This window comes from Sylvia atricapilla, chromosome 2, assembly GCF_009819655.1.
Source record: "Sylvia atricapilla isolate bSylAtr1 chromosome 2, bSylAtr1.pri, whole genome shotgun sequence".
Classification (NCBI taxonomy): Eukaryota; Metazoa; Chordata; class Aves; order Passeriformes; family Sylviidae; genus Sylvia; species Sylvia atricapilla.
In genome coordinates, this window is record NC_089141.1 from 89,207,030 (window position 1) to 89,223,341 (window position 16,312).

General features: G+C 42.0%; 1 protein-coding gene across 1 annotated transcript in view; it reads right to left on the reverse strand.

The window, feature by feature from the left end:
* The window catches only part of TMEM255B (transmembrane protein 255B), a 65,613-nt gene extending 49,641 nt beyond the window's left edge, over window positions 1–15,972 (reverse strand). Inside the window, exons 1-3 of the mRNA XM_066313748.1 lie at window positions 15,918–15,972; window positions 9,248–9,390; window positions 4,548–4,610 (exon numbers count right to left, since the gene is read on the reverse strand). Of these exons, the coding sequence (XP_066169845.1) occupies window positions 4,548–4,610; window positions 9,248–9,390; window positions 15,918–15,972 (261 nt within the window). The remainder of the gene's footprint in view (window positions 1–4,547; window positions 4,611–9,247; window positions 9,391–15,917) is intronic.
* Between the last annotated feature and the right edge of the window lie 340 nt (window positions 15,973–16,312).

Consider the following 16,312-nt stretch of genomic DNA (forward strand, 5'->3'; position numbering starts at 1 on the left):
TTGCACAGGAACATCAAAGATAGCCTCAGGGGATCTACAGAGTTTCAGTGGTCTTTCTTTATTGAAACACGCTGCTTTAATTAGCCTAATATGTGATACGGAATCAATCAGTAATTAGTATCTTTGATCAAGATCTGCACTAAAGCTGATTTCTCCCAGAATGTTTGATTTGCAAACAGCAAATGAAACAGAATATGTTTGAACAGAGCTAATTAGGTGTATATACAGCAGTATTTTTGGCAGGGTGTATATATTAATAACCATCACTTTTACATAAAATACCCAGTGGGCACTTTCTGACGGACATAATTTACAAGATATATTGGTTTTGAAAAAAGTGAAAGAGGCACTACTGAAAGCTGGCTCACACATGTAACTGCTTGAAAAAATCCTCTGTTTTGAAATAGATGTAAAGTCTGGTGTCAAGAAAACAATCAGAGATGACATTAAAATACTACCTCATACAATGTCAGTGCAGGGCAGAGATGCCAGTGCAGTGTCAGAGAAGTCTATCAGCTGAAAACAGAAGAGAAAATTATTGCTTTGTTTCTCCAACTTCAGCTATAGTGTCTTCTCAACACTCCATTTGAAATCTACCTCTTGTTGACAGAGGCTGGGAAGCAAGCATATTAAGGGACCTAAACTTAGCATCCCTTGAGAAGCCTGAATAAATAGCTTTGCCTTTTCTGCCTGTGTGCAGAGCTCCATGTTTGTACCTTCCTCATGTTTTCAAATTCTGCTTTGTTGGAAGCATTGCCTCCATCTCTCTGAACAAGTCAAGGACCAGGCTGAGCACTAGGTTTATGTCTGAGTACACCCTAGACATGTCAGTGAGAAAATTAAATGTTTGTTAGCATGAAGAAAACATGAAGAAGACTCAGCAGTGGGTGACTTTGGGTGTCAGACCTGCTGCACACAACGGCTTCCATCCTAAGTAACAAGGTTTGTGCTTACTCACCATTTCATGAGAGGTCACTCCTGCTCCAGTGACCCTTCCCCATCCTCCCTGTGTCCTTTATTCTCCTTTGGATCTTTCCTGTACCTCCTCCTATGCCCTTCCCGCCTGCTCTCTGCCACAGCTGTGCTGCTGTTGTAGCTCCACAGCCCTAGTGAGGACTCTTGCAGGCAGCACTGTGATATTGCAAACATCCAAAACCCTGGCAGCTATTATGCTGCCCTTGAATCTCCCCCTCACTTGTGTAGGCACCACAGCTCCAGGGTGCTCATTTTCAGCCTTGCAAACAGTATGGCTTGGTGATGCTGGCATGGCAGAGATGTGTGAGAGGAAACTGCGAGCCATTGCTTGGTTTATCCATTGGGTTTGCTAAAACTACATGCATGGTGTCATGTCGACATTGCACATTTAGGGAGAGATTCATTTCTGGGTGCAAGCTCGTGCCACCTCCACATATTTTGTGAGGAGAAACCTGTTACAGCACCCCCTCAGCACTACTCACTGCTCTCAGCTCAACTCTGCTGCCACACACCCAGCCTTCCCCACCCCTGTATGTAATTTCAGCATCTCATTTCCTAACTGGAAATACTTTGTAGTGTAATGTGAGGAGATGGCAGGCAAGCGAACAAGCGAGAACACTTCACGTCTTACAATCAAATCCATTTGATTTGAGCAGTATCATGTTTTTCACCCATCCAGCTGGACTAAGTGTGCCTTTGGAATGAAACAACATACAGCTATACACAGCTCTTCAATCCATAACCTTGCACATAACAGTGCAAGAGATGCAAAAGGGAACAGCAACACATTATGCTTGAAATGCCTTCTGTTTGCCAGTTAGAAACATCCCAGATCAGTGTAAATCTTTAGTCACAGGGACATTTTGTTCTGCTGGTGCCAAGCTTTGCATATCAGAGCCAAGCACAAATGCTAAGAGCTGAAGTGAAATCAAGCTAGTCAATGAGGCAGAGCCTGCTTCTCCAAGCAGCAGTTCCTTTGAATTAAGGGTTATACCTTGGTCAGCACACTGAACTCCCACTGCGGGCTCTGGGATGCCAAGAAGGAGGTCAAAGAAGTGCAACATTATTAATGGCATGTTTTAAGAACAAACCATTGTCCACTCAGCCTAACTGTGCTTTTGTTCTTTCTCAAACTCCATGCTCATCAGTTACTGAGTGCTGGGGTTTTGCTGTATTGGTTCTGCTAATCATGATATATTTTATATTGCATTTAGCATTTCTTCAACCATGAAAGAATCTAGACTTAAAATGGATGGGTCACAGTGAAACAGAACTTCAAGACAAAAAGAGAAATAGATTTAAATAGAATGGTGAATTTGAATAGACTTTTTTCTTTAGTGCAACAGAATTTGTATTCATTTTTAATTTAAATAACAAATAAAAATGAAGTATTGAGTCATTACAGGGACCAGGTAATTGTCAGACCTACACTGGGTGAAATTCAAACTATTCTGTAGTATCTGCTCAAAGGTAGTCTAGTTAAAACAGAAGCAACTGAGTAAGCAATTTCTTTTCCTTTCCACTCCCTTTTGTCCTGCTACAATGCATATGATTTCTAGGTAGAGGAATGCAACATTCATGCTACATTTCTGTGCTTATATAAGCCTTTACAATGTTACTGAAGGCTGCAAATTTGTTGAAGCTGCCCTAAACCCTTCCAAACAAATATACTCCGTTACGTCCCAGGGAATTACTACCATCTTCTGTTGTAAACCTTTCCAATCTCATTTCCACAACTTTTGAAACTATCAGCTCAGCCTCAGCAAAGACAGCATTAAAAGACCCACTGTGGCTGGTTCTCAAGGCACAAAGCATAATTAAACTTTCTAGTTATTCTCTTAATCTGTTCCCCAGAAACCCAGTCTTCCAACAGCCAAATTATCTGTAAATGTTATAAGAAGAAAGCAGTTTTCCTTGTTCCATGCTGGGAAATGCAAGCAGGCACTAATCCCAAACCTACTGGACACTTAGGTCTCCACAGTCCTTGTGTAAATGACACAACATGTCAAGGAATACATACTTTAACTGCTCCTTACCCACCTTATGGCTTTTTCAGACATTTTATTTTTGTTAAGGACAAAAGCATAGAAAACCATGAGGAAGATTAGAAGAAAAGTGAAAAATCAAATAACACTAGTATGCTATGCCTGTAAGGTGGCATGAATGCTGTGGAAATAAAGCTATTTTCATCTGCCCAGCACTGAGCCTGCAACTTGGAACCTGCTGTTCATCCTGGTCTCTGATGTAGAAATCAGGAGCAACAGTTCTTAATTAAGCTGTTTTGTTAGTGGCAAAATTAATGACTCCTGACCTACTGCAGATTTTTGTCTCTCAGGTCATGTCCCATTTGGATTCTCTACTTTTAAATAGTAGTGAGCTGACATTGCAACCTTTACCACCATGGGGGAACTAAGTCATAATTCTCTCCTCTACCCACCTATGAATGTTCATGAAACTTGATAAAATTGCACACCTTTGAAGCTTCTACCACCCTCATGAATTTCCCCGAAATTGGTCAACATATTCATAAAATGGAATAGGGAAGAGAAAAAGACAGAGACAAATAACACAGTTCTATAAATCTTATTTCTTTGTGAAACCTGGCTGGAAGCAGGAGTAAAAAACAAGGGAATTCTTGCAGATAGACTACTGACACTTAGAGGTAATGCAAAATTAGAGTGATACCATGAAGGAGTGATATTATGATTACTTGCAAGTAAAGTAGTTACTTGTTAGTAAAATGCAAGCTAAATCCTCCTCTGAGCTTAACACCACTCTTGATTTATACCAGTGAAGGTCTGCATTATGAAATTAATTATATTTCATGATGCTTGGCTATAATCAGTCTACTGTGAAGTGCCCATCGGACATGCTGCTCTTCAACCACCACTGTTACTTTTTGCAAAGAGAGGAAGGAAATTGTTAAGAGTTTCTGCAAATTCCTTCCTCCTTCTTACACCTTCTTTTATCCAGATGCCTCAAGGACTTCCTACTACTTTCTCACAGAAATAAAAGCAAAGGATTTGGGAAGCCAAGCCAAATCTACAAGCAAATCACACGGTTTCTCAGATTCTGTCTGACATAGCCAGGCAATCTTAACAGCAAGAGCTCTGAAATTTTTTCTTCTATTCAACACACATAGTTTCAGGAAAGTGTTCCTGACTTAAACTTCTTGCACAGGATGAGATCGTCTGCTGGGGTGGAGCTGATCATGTAGCTTGTTGCTGCTCAAACTGCGCTTTTGCTCTCTTCCCATACTTTTCCCAGTTTCATGGTCCTGGCCAAGCTTAATCACTTAAGTGATTCTGCCCTCAGTCAATTCAACTCACTAAACTAGCAGGAAAGTAAATTCAGTAAAACAAAGTAAGCTGCTTTTGTTTTGTCTTGTAGAAAGGAACTTACCAGCCCATTCAAGATTCCCTAAAACTTCTCAGAAGTGGTGAAACAAATGACTAACATTTTGAGGCAGATGAAGCAGTTTTAAATCAACTGGAAATCCCTGCTTTTCATATTTAATACACTCTGATTAAAAAAAAAAAAAAAAAGGAAAAATTAAAAGAGTCGTTACTTACTATTTGTCTTCTGTTTTCTACCAGGTAGATTCCAACAATCCCTAGGAAAGATCCAAAGCCAAGCTAAGGCAAAGAACAAAACCAACAGAAATGCATGAGGTCAGCTTATCTGGACAACATACCAACACATAGAGAGATATCTGAGCTAATGCACCACACAGATGGGTTAAATGGGGCAGGTCAAGGGAAAAGGTGGAAATTACTGTTGGACATAAATCCTATAATGTAATGGGAAATGACTGCAGCTCTTTGATGCCTCAGTACAAAATGTGTCACGTAGCAAACAGAAGTCTGTATAGACATGCAACTATAACCTGACTACTGTTACCATTGTCATGTATAGTGTTACATACTGTAAAGCAAAGAGTAAGTAGGAGAAAAAACACATTCAGTCCACACACCATAATTTCTCAAAATTGCAAAGCTCTAGGCAATTACAGACAGTTTTGCTAAAAAAATTGATGTGTTCCTCAAAGTTCAAACCCTTAGAGTTACACTTGTTTGATTTTAATGAGTAGACACTATCATACACTCCGGAAAAAAATCCTTTCTAAAATGCTAAAAGGACCAGTACAATCATCTGCATCACCACCAGCCACAGGAGAGAGAGGGGAGGAAGGGACACTGAAGTAAGCCGGCCCTAATGCTTCAACACTGGCATGGTAGAAGAAGCCTCCTCCTTATGATGGCCCCATGCAGATTTGGAGCAGTAGGAGCCCCTTGGATTCACAGTTCCAGCCCCTCTCTGTAATGAGGCCTCTGAACCAAGCTCAGAGCCTCTCCTCCAAGCACAAATTAAGTTCTTAAGGACTACATGTCCCAGCCAAGGGCTTAAGCAATGCCCGTAAATTCCTCGCTGTTCCGCACAAGTGCTCCCAGCAGAAAGCAAATCCCCTGCAAGCACTTTACTCGATCAGTATCACAGGAGGAATCTGTCACCTGCTTTCAAGAAAGCAAATGTAGGGAAAGGAGATTTGCTCTTGAGTGCTTTGGGAAAATTTATGTGAAAGGGAGGCACAAGGACTAAAAGCAGAGACTTTGAAAGAGTGGGCAAGTGCACACATGCTGACAGCTAAATAGTAGAGATACTTGGAACTGTGAGCAAGGACACTCTGTTCAGGGGACAGCAACTTTGTAAATTAAGATAACTACATCAAAATGACATTTGGTTCCAAGCCCCATTTTTCATTCCAACAGGATCAATCCATAAAGCCTCAGTTATGGCTGATGCAGGGAACACAAAATGAGTAATATCCATGTGAATAAAAAGAATGACCAAACATAGAACAATAACAACTAAATCAGAAGTAGCAGAACCATAGAGATCATGAAAGTCACAGCATTACTGAGATCGTTTTAGGGTCATATGAGCTAGTTTTTTGTCTGTTTAGACAGCAGGCTATTTGGGAGCTCTGGGAGTCCAGGTCAGTATGGTGCTGGGACAACTGGCCCCCGTTGAAAGAGTATAAAAATAGCAAACAAAAATAATACAGTAAGTAGTCACAGAGAAGTGACATTAAATATTTAAGTATAAACAATATTTATAAGGAAATGAGGCTGAAGTAGTTCCAACTCTGTCTTTGCAGACTATTCCAAAAACACAGTCCAAACAGATGCTCAAGCAGTAATCTACTAAATGCAGAAACCTTCCAAAGCATAACATTATATTAACTCATTTACATAGAGAAATATTTTATGTTCAATTACTTTGGATGCATAAGTTCAGGTAATACCTAGCACAATGAAGATGTATTTTGAAAAAAAGATTTTTTAAAACAAATTACAAGTGACCACATATGCAGGGAAATTAAGGCACTTAACTCTTCTTGAAGCCAGTGGGAACTTGGCAGAAGACAAAGTGTATTATGGATCTAACCCTGAAGACCTGTTCTATAATTACTTCCAGAAACAAGTAAATCTATACTAGTGGATAGTGCTATTCATCTACACAGGTGTCTTCAAGACAGGGTTAATTCTGCATGGTTTTTAAGACCATAAGTGCTTACCTAAGGTCAGTGGAGGTTTCATCTCATCTACCAGCTGTGAAATTAATATTTTACTACTGAAGCCTATGAGAACTAGACCTTATTCTTAATTGAAATTAACTCTGTCTCTCCTCATGTTCTTGCTTTTCTCTGAGCCCAGCAGCTAATTATGTAGTGACAAATTTACTCCCCTGGTTTAGGCACGTCTAGGAGTCTGGGATCAGGGCTGTGCTGGTTTTTTAAGCTCCCTCTACTGTCAGCAGAGAAGAGAAGCACCTTTTGAGGGCTATTCAGTACACTCTGAAAGAGGTGATGGTGAGAGGGGATTCTGCCCCTCTGTTCTGCTCTGGTGAGACCTCACCTGGAGTGCTGGCTTCAGTGGGGCACCCAGCACAGCAAGGGCATGCTGGAGTGAGTATAGAACAAGGCCACAAAGAGGGCTGGAGCACCTCTCCTATGAGAGCAGGGTGAGAAAGTTTGGATTGTTCAGCCTGGAGAAGAGAGGGCTCTGAGGAGACCAAATTACTGCCTTCCAGTTCCTAGAGGTGCCTTACAAGAAAATATGAAGAGAGAGGACAAGAGGTAATGCCTTCACACTGAAAGAAGGTAGGTTTAGATTAGATATTAGGGAGAAATTCCTTACTGTGGAGGTGGTGGAACTGGAATAGGTTGCCCACAGAAGTTGTGAGTGCCCCATCCCTGGAATTGTTCAAGGCCAGGTTGGAAGGGACTTTGAGAACCTGGTCTAATGGAAGATGTCTCTGTCCAATGCAGAGGATTTGAGATCACCTTTAAAGTCCCTGCCATTCCAAAACATTCTATGATTCCATGACAGTCCATCTGCCAATGCTGCACTGGATCAGTCACTTCTGGCAGTGAGAGAAACACAACAGTGCTGTCATACATCTCTGACCAGGCTTTTGGCAAGATACCATGTAAGATTTGCATACCACTTTTAATCCTTGTTAAATATTTGTGATGTTTAATATCTCAATGACATTTACATTGGCAATTACCTATTACTCTTTCTCAGTTACTTCAATAATCCATCACATGTGCACAAAAGAAAGCTGCATTTTATGAAAATTATTTGGCTCCAATAATAAGTTAAAAGGGAAAATTATTAACAGCAAAGGTTTTTTTTCAAAGTATTCTAATAAATTCTTGCTTTTCTATCTGGTTATTAATAAAAGCAAGACATTCAAAAAATATTTTAGGAGGTGATATTTTTCAGATGAGTGAGTAGACATTGCATTATTCCTACAAGAAACTAAACGCTGTTTTGCGCACACAGGTTTATTCTTATTACACTTGTTAAAAACAGCAGTTTAAAAATTAAACTTCTTTCTAGGGATAAATGCAGATAGTGTGGTCTGGCAAAAGATTTTATGCCAAATTTTGGAAGAAGAAGGGAACTTTATCAGTATTAATCTATCTATTTTAGGTTAATGAAAGGGAAAGTCATTCTTTTAAGGTCTTATTCTTGGAACTGCTTTTTGTTCTATTTTTAAAACACCACTCCTTATATAGATCATTATCCTAAAATTATCTTTCGAAAAGTCCTGTTCTCAACATAACACTAAGATGTAAGAGGAAGTTCTAACTCACAAATTATTAATGGCGTATGTACAGTATTAGAAGAGGAATATCCCTCTTCTCCAGGCATAGAGAGCAAGAAATCATGGTACCTTGCAGCATACTTTGGCAATAGTGGAGCCACACACCTCAGTAGTATCTAACTCTAAACATATGAATTTTTTTCTTCACCTTTCAGCCTCTATCTGCCCTTCTCTATTTGCTGCCCATACCTCTCATATTTAAAACTCAGACCACGTTGGGTTTTTGTTTTTTTTGGTTTTTGTTTTGGTTTGTTTGGGGTTTTTTTAGAGTTGGTTGGGGCTTTTTGTTTGGTTTCTGGTTTTTTGGGGGTTTTTAAAATTTTTTTTGTTGGTTTGTTTTTTGTTTGGGTTGTGGGTGAGGTTTTTTTGTTTGTTTTTTTTGGGGGGGGGGTGTGGTTGTTGTTATTTTGGGGGTTTTGGGATATAACTGATCCTTTCTCCTGAAATCAGAAAAGGCCTGTGGGTTGAACCAGCAAGAGACTCCTCCACAGAAGTCACAGAGGCACCACAGGGCAAAGCAGGCAAAGGAGCTCAAACCTTGTGCCCACTGGAGGAATGCTCCTGTGTCAGCAGTCTGTTCCCAAGGCAAAAACAAGACTAAGGATTTTGGAAACAGAATCTTGTATGAGAGAACTGGCAGCAAGCCTGCAGGAAAGGATTTGCAGGGCTTTCTCTGCTATGGACACTGCAGCATTCCTGGCACACAGACACAGGAGCAGAGTGGCTCTTCCTTCCATCGAAACAGTCAACTTCTAAAAGGTTGTTCAAATCTATCCATGCCTTCTGTCCAGTCACAGACACCCACCTCTAATGGCCCAGCATGAGCCCAGCACAGTGCAGTGCAACCTTGACCTCCTTCTACCCTCTAACAGCCTCCCCTTCGGGGCACTTCAGAGAAATAATTTACCCCCCTGCCTTACAATACACTAGAACGAGATCAAAACAAAGCAGCATCTCTCTCCTGTGAAATTACATGGGACTAATGGTCTTTCTTTCCCACCCCCACCCCCCCCACAATCTCTCAGAGCTTCCCATTTACAGCTTATAATAACTTACTTGGATGTACCTAATATTCTAAAATGGGTTTTTTACTTACAACAATGCCTGGGTAGTAGCCTCCCACAGTAACATTTTCTGTTCGTGTGGTAGCTGCCAGACCTATGGTCAGTATGAAAACAGACACCACCAGCAGTGCAACCGTGAACCAAAGTGAAGTCTTCTTCCTTTTTGCAAACTGTCCTGTAGGGAGGAGGGGAGGAAAAAATAAAAAGAGCTTTTCATTGCAATCATGGCAGAACAGATACAAAATGATGAAAGATTTTCTTTTGTTAATCTTTTTGGCAGATAACTCTCTGTTGTTCTGCCACTAAGGAAAATTGCTGCCAGAAAACAGAAGGAATTAAAATCCACAGAGTTAGCTAGAGTGTAAGTCAGTGGCAATGATAATTATACCTTGTCTTCAGTAACATTTAGAATTGTTGTTCACATTGGTGAGATCCTGCAGGTCCTAAATTCTTACCTGTGGGAAGTGCCAACTTGATTCTATCTGCCCTGAATATAAAAATGAATATTTTAAACAAGATCAGCAGGTGGCTCTGCATGCTACCATGAAAATTAATGTGCTCTTCATATTTACTGGGGTAAGAAATTTGTGTCCTTGAAGCAAAGCTGTAATAGAGTTTATCAAGTAATGATACATGAGACTAAGTGGCTGCTCAGTGAAATCCTTTCAGTCTCACTGGGATCTGGATCCAGATACCCCAAAGTGAAAACCAGCACACTCACCTCCAGCTTGCAGGCTGCTCCAAGGCACTTAACCTTGTTATCCAGTGGCAGATCTGAGCTGTAGCCAGAGGTTACTCACACCACGGCTCCAGCCCATAGCACAGACTTACATAAGACTGATTTTAAAAAGCCATGAATACGTGACTCTAACAAACAAAAGGCACCCAAGTGTAACTGCAGTCCTCATTTTTGGTGTTCTCACTTTGAAAGGCAAGGCAGGAGCGTGCAGAATCACCCTGTAGCACTGGGCCATGCAATGCCATGGTACCACACACTGCACCTGGGCAGGATGGAGCTCCTGAGAAAGCACAACCAGACCACAGCGGGGTGAATCTCTCTCCCTCTGTGGCCTCATGAAGCTGCCTGACTGCTCAGCCTCAGGAGAAGGCAGAGGCTGTGATGTTGCACTGAAGACTGGAGGCAGCAGCCCTCAGCAGGAAAGGGGGTGGGAGAGGAAGGCAGACTTGCATGGGTCAGGCTCTGGGACCACCACTGGAAGCAAAAGCAGGGGAAATGCAGGAAAAACAAAACACAAGCAGAAGCCATTTCCAATGAGTCACTGGAGTTTTGTGGTGATTTTAAAGTCATGTAACTCAGTTAAATGTTTACAGTTCAGAGGCCAAACAAGATTAGTGATGTTTGCAAGCTGAGTCAAATTTCAATCAGTAAAAAAAAGAATTTATAATAACAAGATGTGTTTGCTGACATTTCTCTAGTAGAACAACAAGTCAAAATTATTTCAGTCTTTTACTATGAAATTCACGCAACTCTTTTTAAAGACAAATACCATCTATTGAGTTTACACAAGTGTCTTTCAACTGTATGTACAAAGTCTTCCTTCTAAAGATAAAGAAATAATTCCTAAGATTCGCCAAACACCTCTTCTCCAGCCTGTGCATCTGCTGTCTTCCTCTGGCAATTCCCTGTTAATCCATGGAGGGTCACTGGGCACATGGAAGCAGAGAGGTTCTTTTTAGCAACCAGTTTTTCACCAAGCGTGTGGAGTTGAAGACAGCTCTTCCAGTGAAGTAAGGAAGCTTCACATGGCCAAGAGGAAAAACCAGATTTCAGATGTGCAGCTCCTCAAAACAGCTGCCATTCCTACAAATGAAAATGATTCATTCAATATATCTACCAGATTGTAAATAATATCTGATGCCCTTGCCATACCTTATCTTTGAAAAGTCATGAAGATTTGTCATGTCTGACCAGCCCAGGCGCCAGCTGTGGCAAAAGGACTGGACTTGAGGAGCATTGGATGTCTTTTGCTTTAATTCTAGCAAGGTTTTTAACATGATGCCAAGTCCTGAGCAAAGGAAGGAACAATACATTGCAACAATACAGGTAAGGGACTACCAGGCTGCAAAGCAGCTCTGCTGGAAAGGACCTGGGGGTATTGGTAGATGATGAACTGATCATGAACCAGCAGTGTGCCCTAGCAACAGAATCCTGGGCTGTGCTGACAGCAGCATCACTAGGAGATCAGAGGAGCAACTACACCTATCTATTCAGCACTTTTTAGACCACACAATATTACACTCAGTTCTTGGGCCCTCAGTAAAGGGAAATACATAAATTTACTGCAAAGAATTCAATAGAGGACTGAAAAGAAGGTAAGGGGCTGATACTCTCTGTATGAGAAGAGGCTGAAGGAACAGGGCATGCTCAGCCTGGAGATGAGATGACTTTTGGCAAGGCTATCTGTAGTCTTCCAATTCCTTTGAGTTGTTGTCAAGAGAACAGGCTCAGGCTTTTCATAATGGTGCACAGCAGGAGGAAAAAAGACAGCAGACAAACTGAAATACAAAAAAAGCATTTCAGACTGAGCGTAAGGAGAAAATAAATCAACATTAGGACAGTCAAACATTGCCCAAAGAACTTGTGCCCTCTCCAACTTCGGAGGCTTTCAAGATTCAAGCAGAAAAAGCACTGAGCAACTTGGCCTGACCTCATAGTTAACCCAGCTTTGAGCAGGAGGTTGGAATTGCAGCTGAGATACCTTCCTACCTGAATTCTTCTATGGTTTTATGACAGTCAAGACAGCTAGACTAAAAGTGGTTTGGGTATGTGTGCTCATATCCACCGATATGAAACTGCAGCTGCAATGTAGACATACTCTAAAGAGACATAGGAACACAAACCATCCCAAAGCCAGTGGGGTGGATGCTCACCAGCCAAGACTTCTTGAAACCACTGAAAAATGCCTGAGGAGCTAAGCCTCCACATTTTCCTCAGAGTAGCACCTGTACTGGCAAAGGTTGGTAACATTGGGCAGAGGATAAACCATGGGTCCAACCCACCCTCCTGAGTTCATATTCTGAATAATGAAAGACATCCGCTTGATTGCCCTGACTGAGTTTGCTGGAAAATGTCTTAGAAAAAGCATGCTCTTATTTGCACTTGGAGTAAATCTGATGTGGATTTAGTGAGACAGAATAGAAAAAGATGTCATTATTCGTAGGGACATTTTTTGGTATGAATTACATTTTGACATTGAAATTTACACATGCCAGAAGAAATTTATGAATGCAATACTCTTCGACCCTTTTTCACATTCCAGTTTGGAAACTCTGATAGATAACCATGTCCTTGGCTATGACCTCCACCCTTAGGAGAGATGACTTACCTGCAGAAGCACAGAAAGGCCCTTTCTGGAGAAGAGGCTGGCACATGCAAAGACTTATTCTCAAAGACTTCCACATGCCCAGAGAAGATGGGCAGAAATCAGGCCTAAATTGGTTTTTATCATGGCTGTTCTTAGTCACAACAACAAAAATCTTTGCTCTATCAAAATATGTGTGATTACATGCATATAAGCCCCCAGCATACTGGGAGGCCTATATATTTGCAAAGCAGCTTAATATTTTCAGAAGTTACAGCTGCAAAGGGCTCCCACTGTTAGCTTCCTTTTGCAATTTCAGTCATGTTGGGTCCCAAGATTTTTCAAGCCTTTGTTCACTGCTATTGGTAGTAGTTGCCATGCAGTTTAATTGGATCTGTTTTTAATGTACCTGCCAGCCAAAGCCCAATGCCAGACTTGGAAGCCCTGTCTCCAGCTCAGGCAGTGTGCCTGGCCCAGCCTTCTTCCCTGACACTCTGTGGCAAGGCTTGGACTGAAGGTTGGCCATATACAAAAAGAGCAGTTAAATGAAGAGCAGAGGAAACGTTGCAGTCAATATTTGTAGCCTGAATTTTCTTCCAACTCCAATGTTCCTGGAGTGCAAGAAACAGTTAATGGAGGCTATTTGCTTTCCAATTTTTTAGTACTGAAGTAACTCTCAGAATAATTTTGACATTATCTTTGACTTCTTTAACAATGATTTGGTATGAATATTATTAAACTCTTAGTCTGGACCTTAATGCAATTCAATTATAACTTAAAAGTCTTACATCCAGCATACCAAAACCCAAGCTTGTAGGAAGAAACCTTGTCATATCCTTATTAGCATTAGCTTGAGGCTGGGTCAGTAGAGGGTGTGAATATGTCATTAACACCTATTGGCAATATTCTTCAGCAGTTTTGGCCAGTGAAGTATTGACTGAGTCTTGGGCACTGAGTTTTCTGCAGTATTAACTGCAGAAATAGGTACTACAGATAAATTAGAGAGGTAACAGAACTTCCACATGACTGGCTTGTGCTTTGCCTGGTGCAGACCTAAATTGTGCACAAAAAGGAACAGTCACAGAAACACTCAGTAAACACCTGTTAGGAAAACTATCTGTTTGTGTCCTGCTTCCACAATGGAAGGTGAGAAAACGCCACCCAGACAAGGAAGGAGAGGACACCAGACTGCTGCCTCCTTGGGACCGAGAAAGGTCTGTGAGGAGGGAAATTGAGATCACTCCCCAGAGAGCAAAAAGAAAAAGTGCCTGCTGAGGACTACACTGCTGCACTCCAAAAAAACTTCTGTCTGTTCATTAACTGCAGAAAACAAAACTGTATTACAATGCTCTGTTTGCAGTGGGTGGGGGTTAAATTAAATTTGTAGGAAGACTATGGACCAATGAATTATGGGGAGGGTATGTATGAGATGGCAAAGTTGTGGGTCTAACGATGAACAGTAGGGTCTGGAGTTGAACAAAGCAGAGTGAATTTAAAAGAAAAATGAACTAATTAATGATGAAACATGTCCATGGCACGGAATCTGTTCAGGGAACAAGGGAAAGAAAGAATAGAATGAAACAGCATCTTTCCACCTTGGAAAACTTCCACACAATCTGCGAGTGAATGCAAAAAAGTCTACATTTAGACCAAAGAAACTATACTTTGCTAACTTCACTACTTCTTTTAAAATCTCTCTTCAGACATCATAAAGTTAAAAAGTGTGGCATAATTTTTGGTAAGAAAAAGGTCACCATAGGATACAGCAGTTAGCTGGGATTACAATCGCATCTGCTGAATATTAGCCCTACATAATTCCACACCTTCTTCTTTAATTCTGGTGATCAAAATGAAAAAAAAATCTTTCCAATTATGCCCTAGCCCAATGTTTATTAGCACCTTACTATGAGAAAAAGAAGATAACTTTTGTAACAGGAAAAAAACAGTGCATTTTCATTATATAATGGATACTGCTAAAACTTGTGACATGTCTCAGACAGTGGCATTAAGCACACAGAATAAGATAATTTAAGCGGAAATTCACCAGAGACAAATCTTAGTATCCAAGATATCTGCTGTTTTACTGCTATTGAGAAAATTTTTAGGAGATTTTTGGAGCCAGATTATAAGTTTTTATTTCCTGCAACACTCACTTGTGTGCGAGAGTGCCATCTCTCTCTCAACTACAGTTTTGTGTATTTTAAAAACTGTTTCATGCCAGTGAAATTTAATTAATCCTATACTGCCTCCCAAAATTAAATGTGACGGATTGAGATGCTTAAAAGAGATACTCACACCTGCTGTTGGTGATTACTTTCCCTTTTCTGATTAAATGCTTGACTTGTCCAGAGTGCTGAACTAATTAAACCAGCTGCAACAGCATTCATTTCAAGCCACAAGACAGCAGCTTTTATCAGGCCCATCTCTTACCTTTCTTATTAATTTGTTGAGTAAGATTCTACAAGTGCATTATATATTCAAGACCATGGGAAACAGTTTACAATTCCACTACAAAATATCCATACTCTACAAAATGAAAAAGCAATCCCACAAGCCCATATATACTATGTAGCATGGCTATCGTAAGGGATACCATGCAGTATCACTATGACCTCATTGTTTTGGCAGCAATTGTTTCACCAATAAATAATTTAATGAGCAGCTAATCACTAATTTAAAGCCGGCATAGAGATTCTTCTTTTTCCGATGACTACCTAAAAATGTTTTTAAGTTACAGCACATCTTCCACGGACATTTCCAACACCAACATAATTTTTCTTCCAAGTTTAAAACAAAATTTAGGTCTGATACATTTTTCATCCAGTTGCTAAGATCTTTGAGTGCATAGCAAAGTCTCTGCTTCTCCTTTCAAACGCTACACAGAGTAATTCCCAGCAGTAAATTCGGTATTTTCGAAACTTTAACAAATTCCCCTGGAATACGGAAATACTTGACCTTTCTTTTGCCTATGTGTTTGTATTTCAGGACGCACTCTGCAAACACAAGCCGTTCAATTAGGAGAACCAGGAGGAAGGAAACGAGCCCAACACCTGTCCCCAGCCCGCCCCGCACCTGAGGGCACCTCCAGCGCAGCCGCCGGCCAGCACGACGGCTCTTACATTAATTTCCTATCCGCGTCCCGTACCGAGCCATGCCTCCCGATGTTAAACCTCCAGCGCAGGGATTCACCAAGCGCAGCTGAAAGCTCTGAAGAAGAACCGGTATTTTTAAACACCTCGGCGAGCGAGAGGATGAGCGGCAGACCCCGGGCTGAGCCCCCCGTGCGCCGCCACTCCTCGGGGCACGGCGCCCTCCCGTCCCGCTGCCCGGGGCTCGGGGGCAGCCCGGCCGTCCGGCCCCGCCGCATTCCCGGGCTCACCTGTGGGGTCCAGCACGGCCAGCGGGCCCGGCCCGGCGGCGGGCGGCGGGGCCATGTCTCCCGCGGGCGCACGGCCCCGCTGCGCTCCGCGCCGCCGGCGCTGCCCGGGCTGCGGCGGGTCCGCCCCGGGGCGCGGCGGGGCCGGGGCGGGGCGAGCGGCGCTGCCCCCAGCGAACGGAGACCCGGCAGCACCACCGCTGCTCCTGGCGCCCGTCCTGCCGCCCCCGGGGAACGCGGGGTGTCTCCTTGTGCAGCCCTCAGCTGCCCGATTCCGTGTATGTTCTACCCGTGTCTCAGTCTTGACGTCTCTTCTGGATTTCTTCTTGGCCGATTTGACGCCTGGTGGAGATCAGAATTGTCCCAAAGTTTCCTTTCGGCTTTCTTCTTCCCTTAAA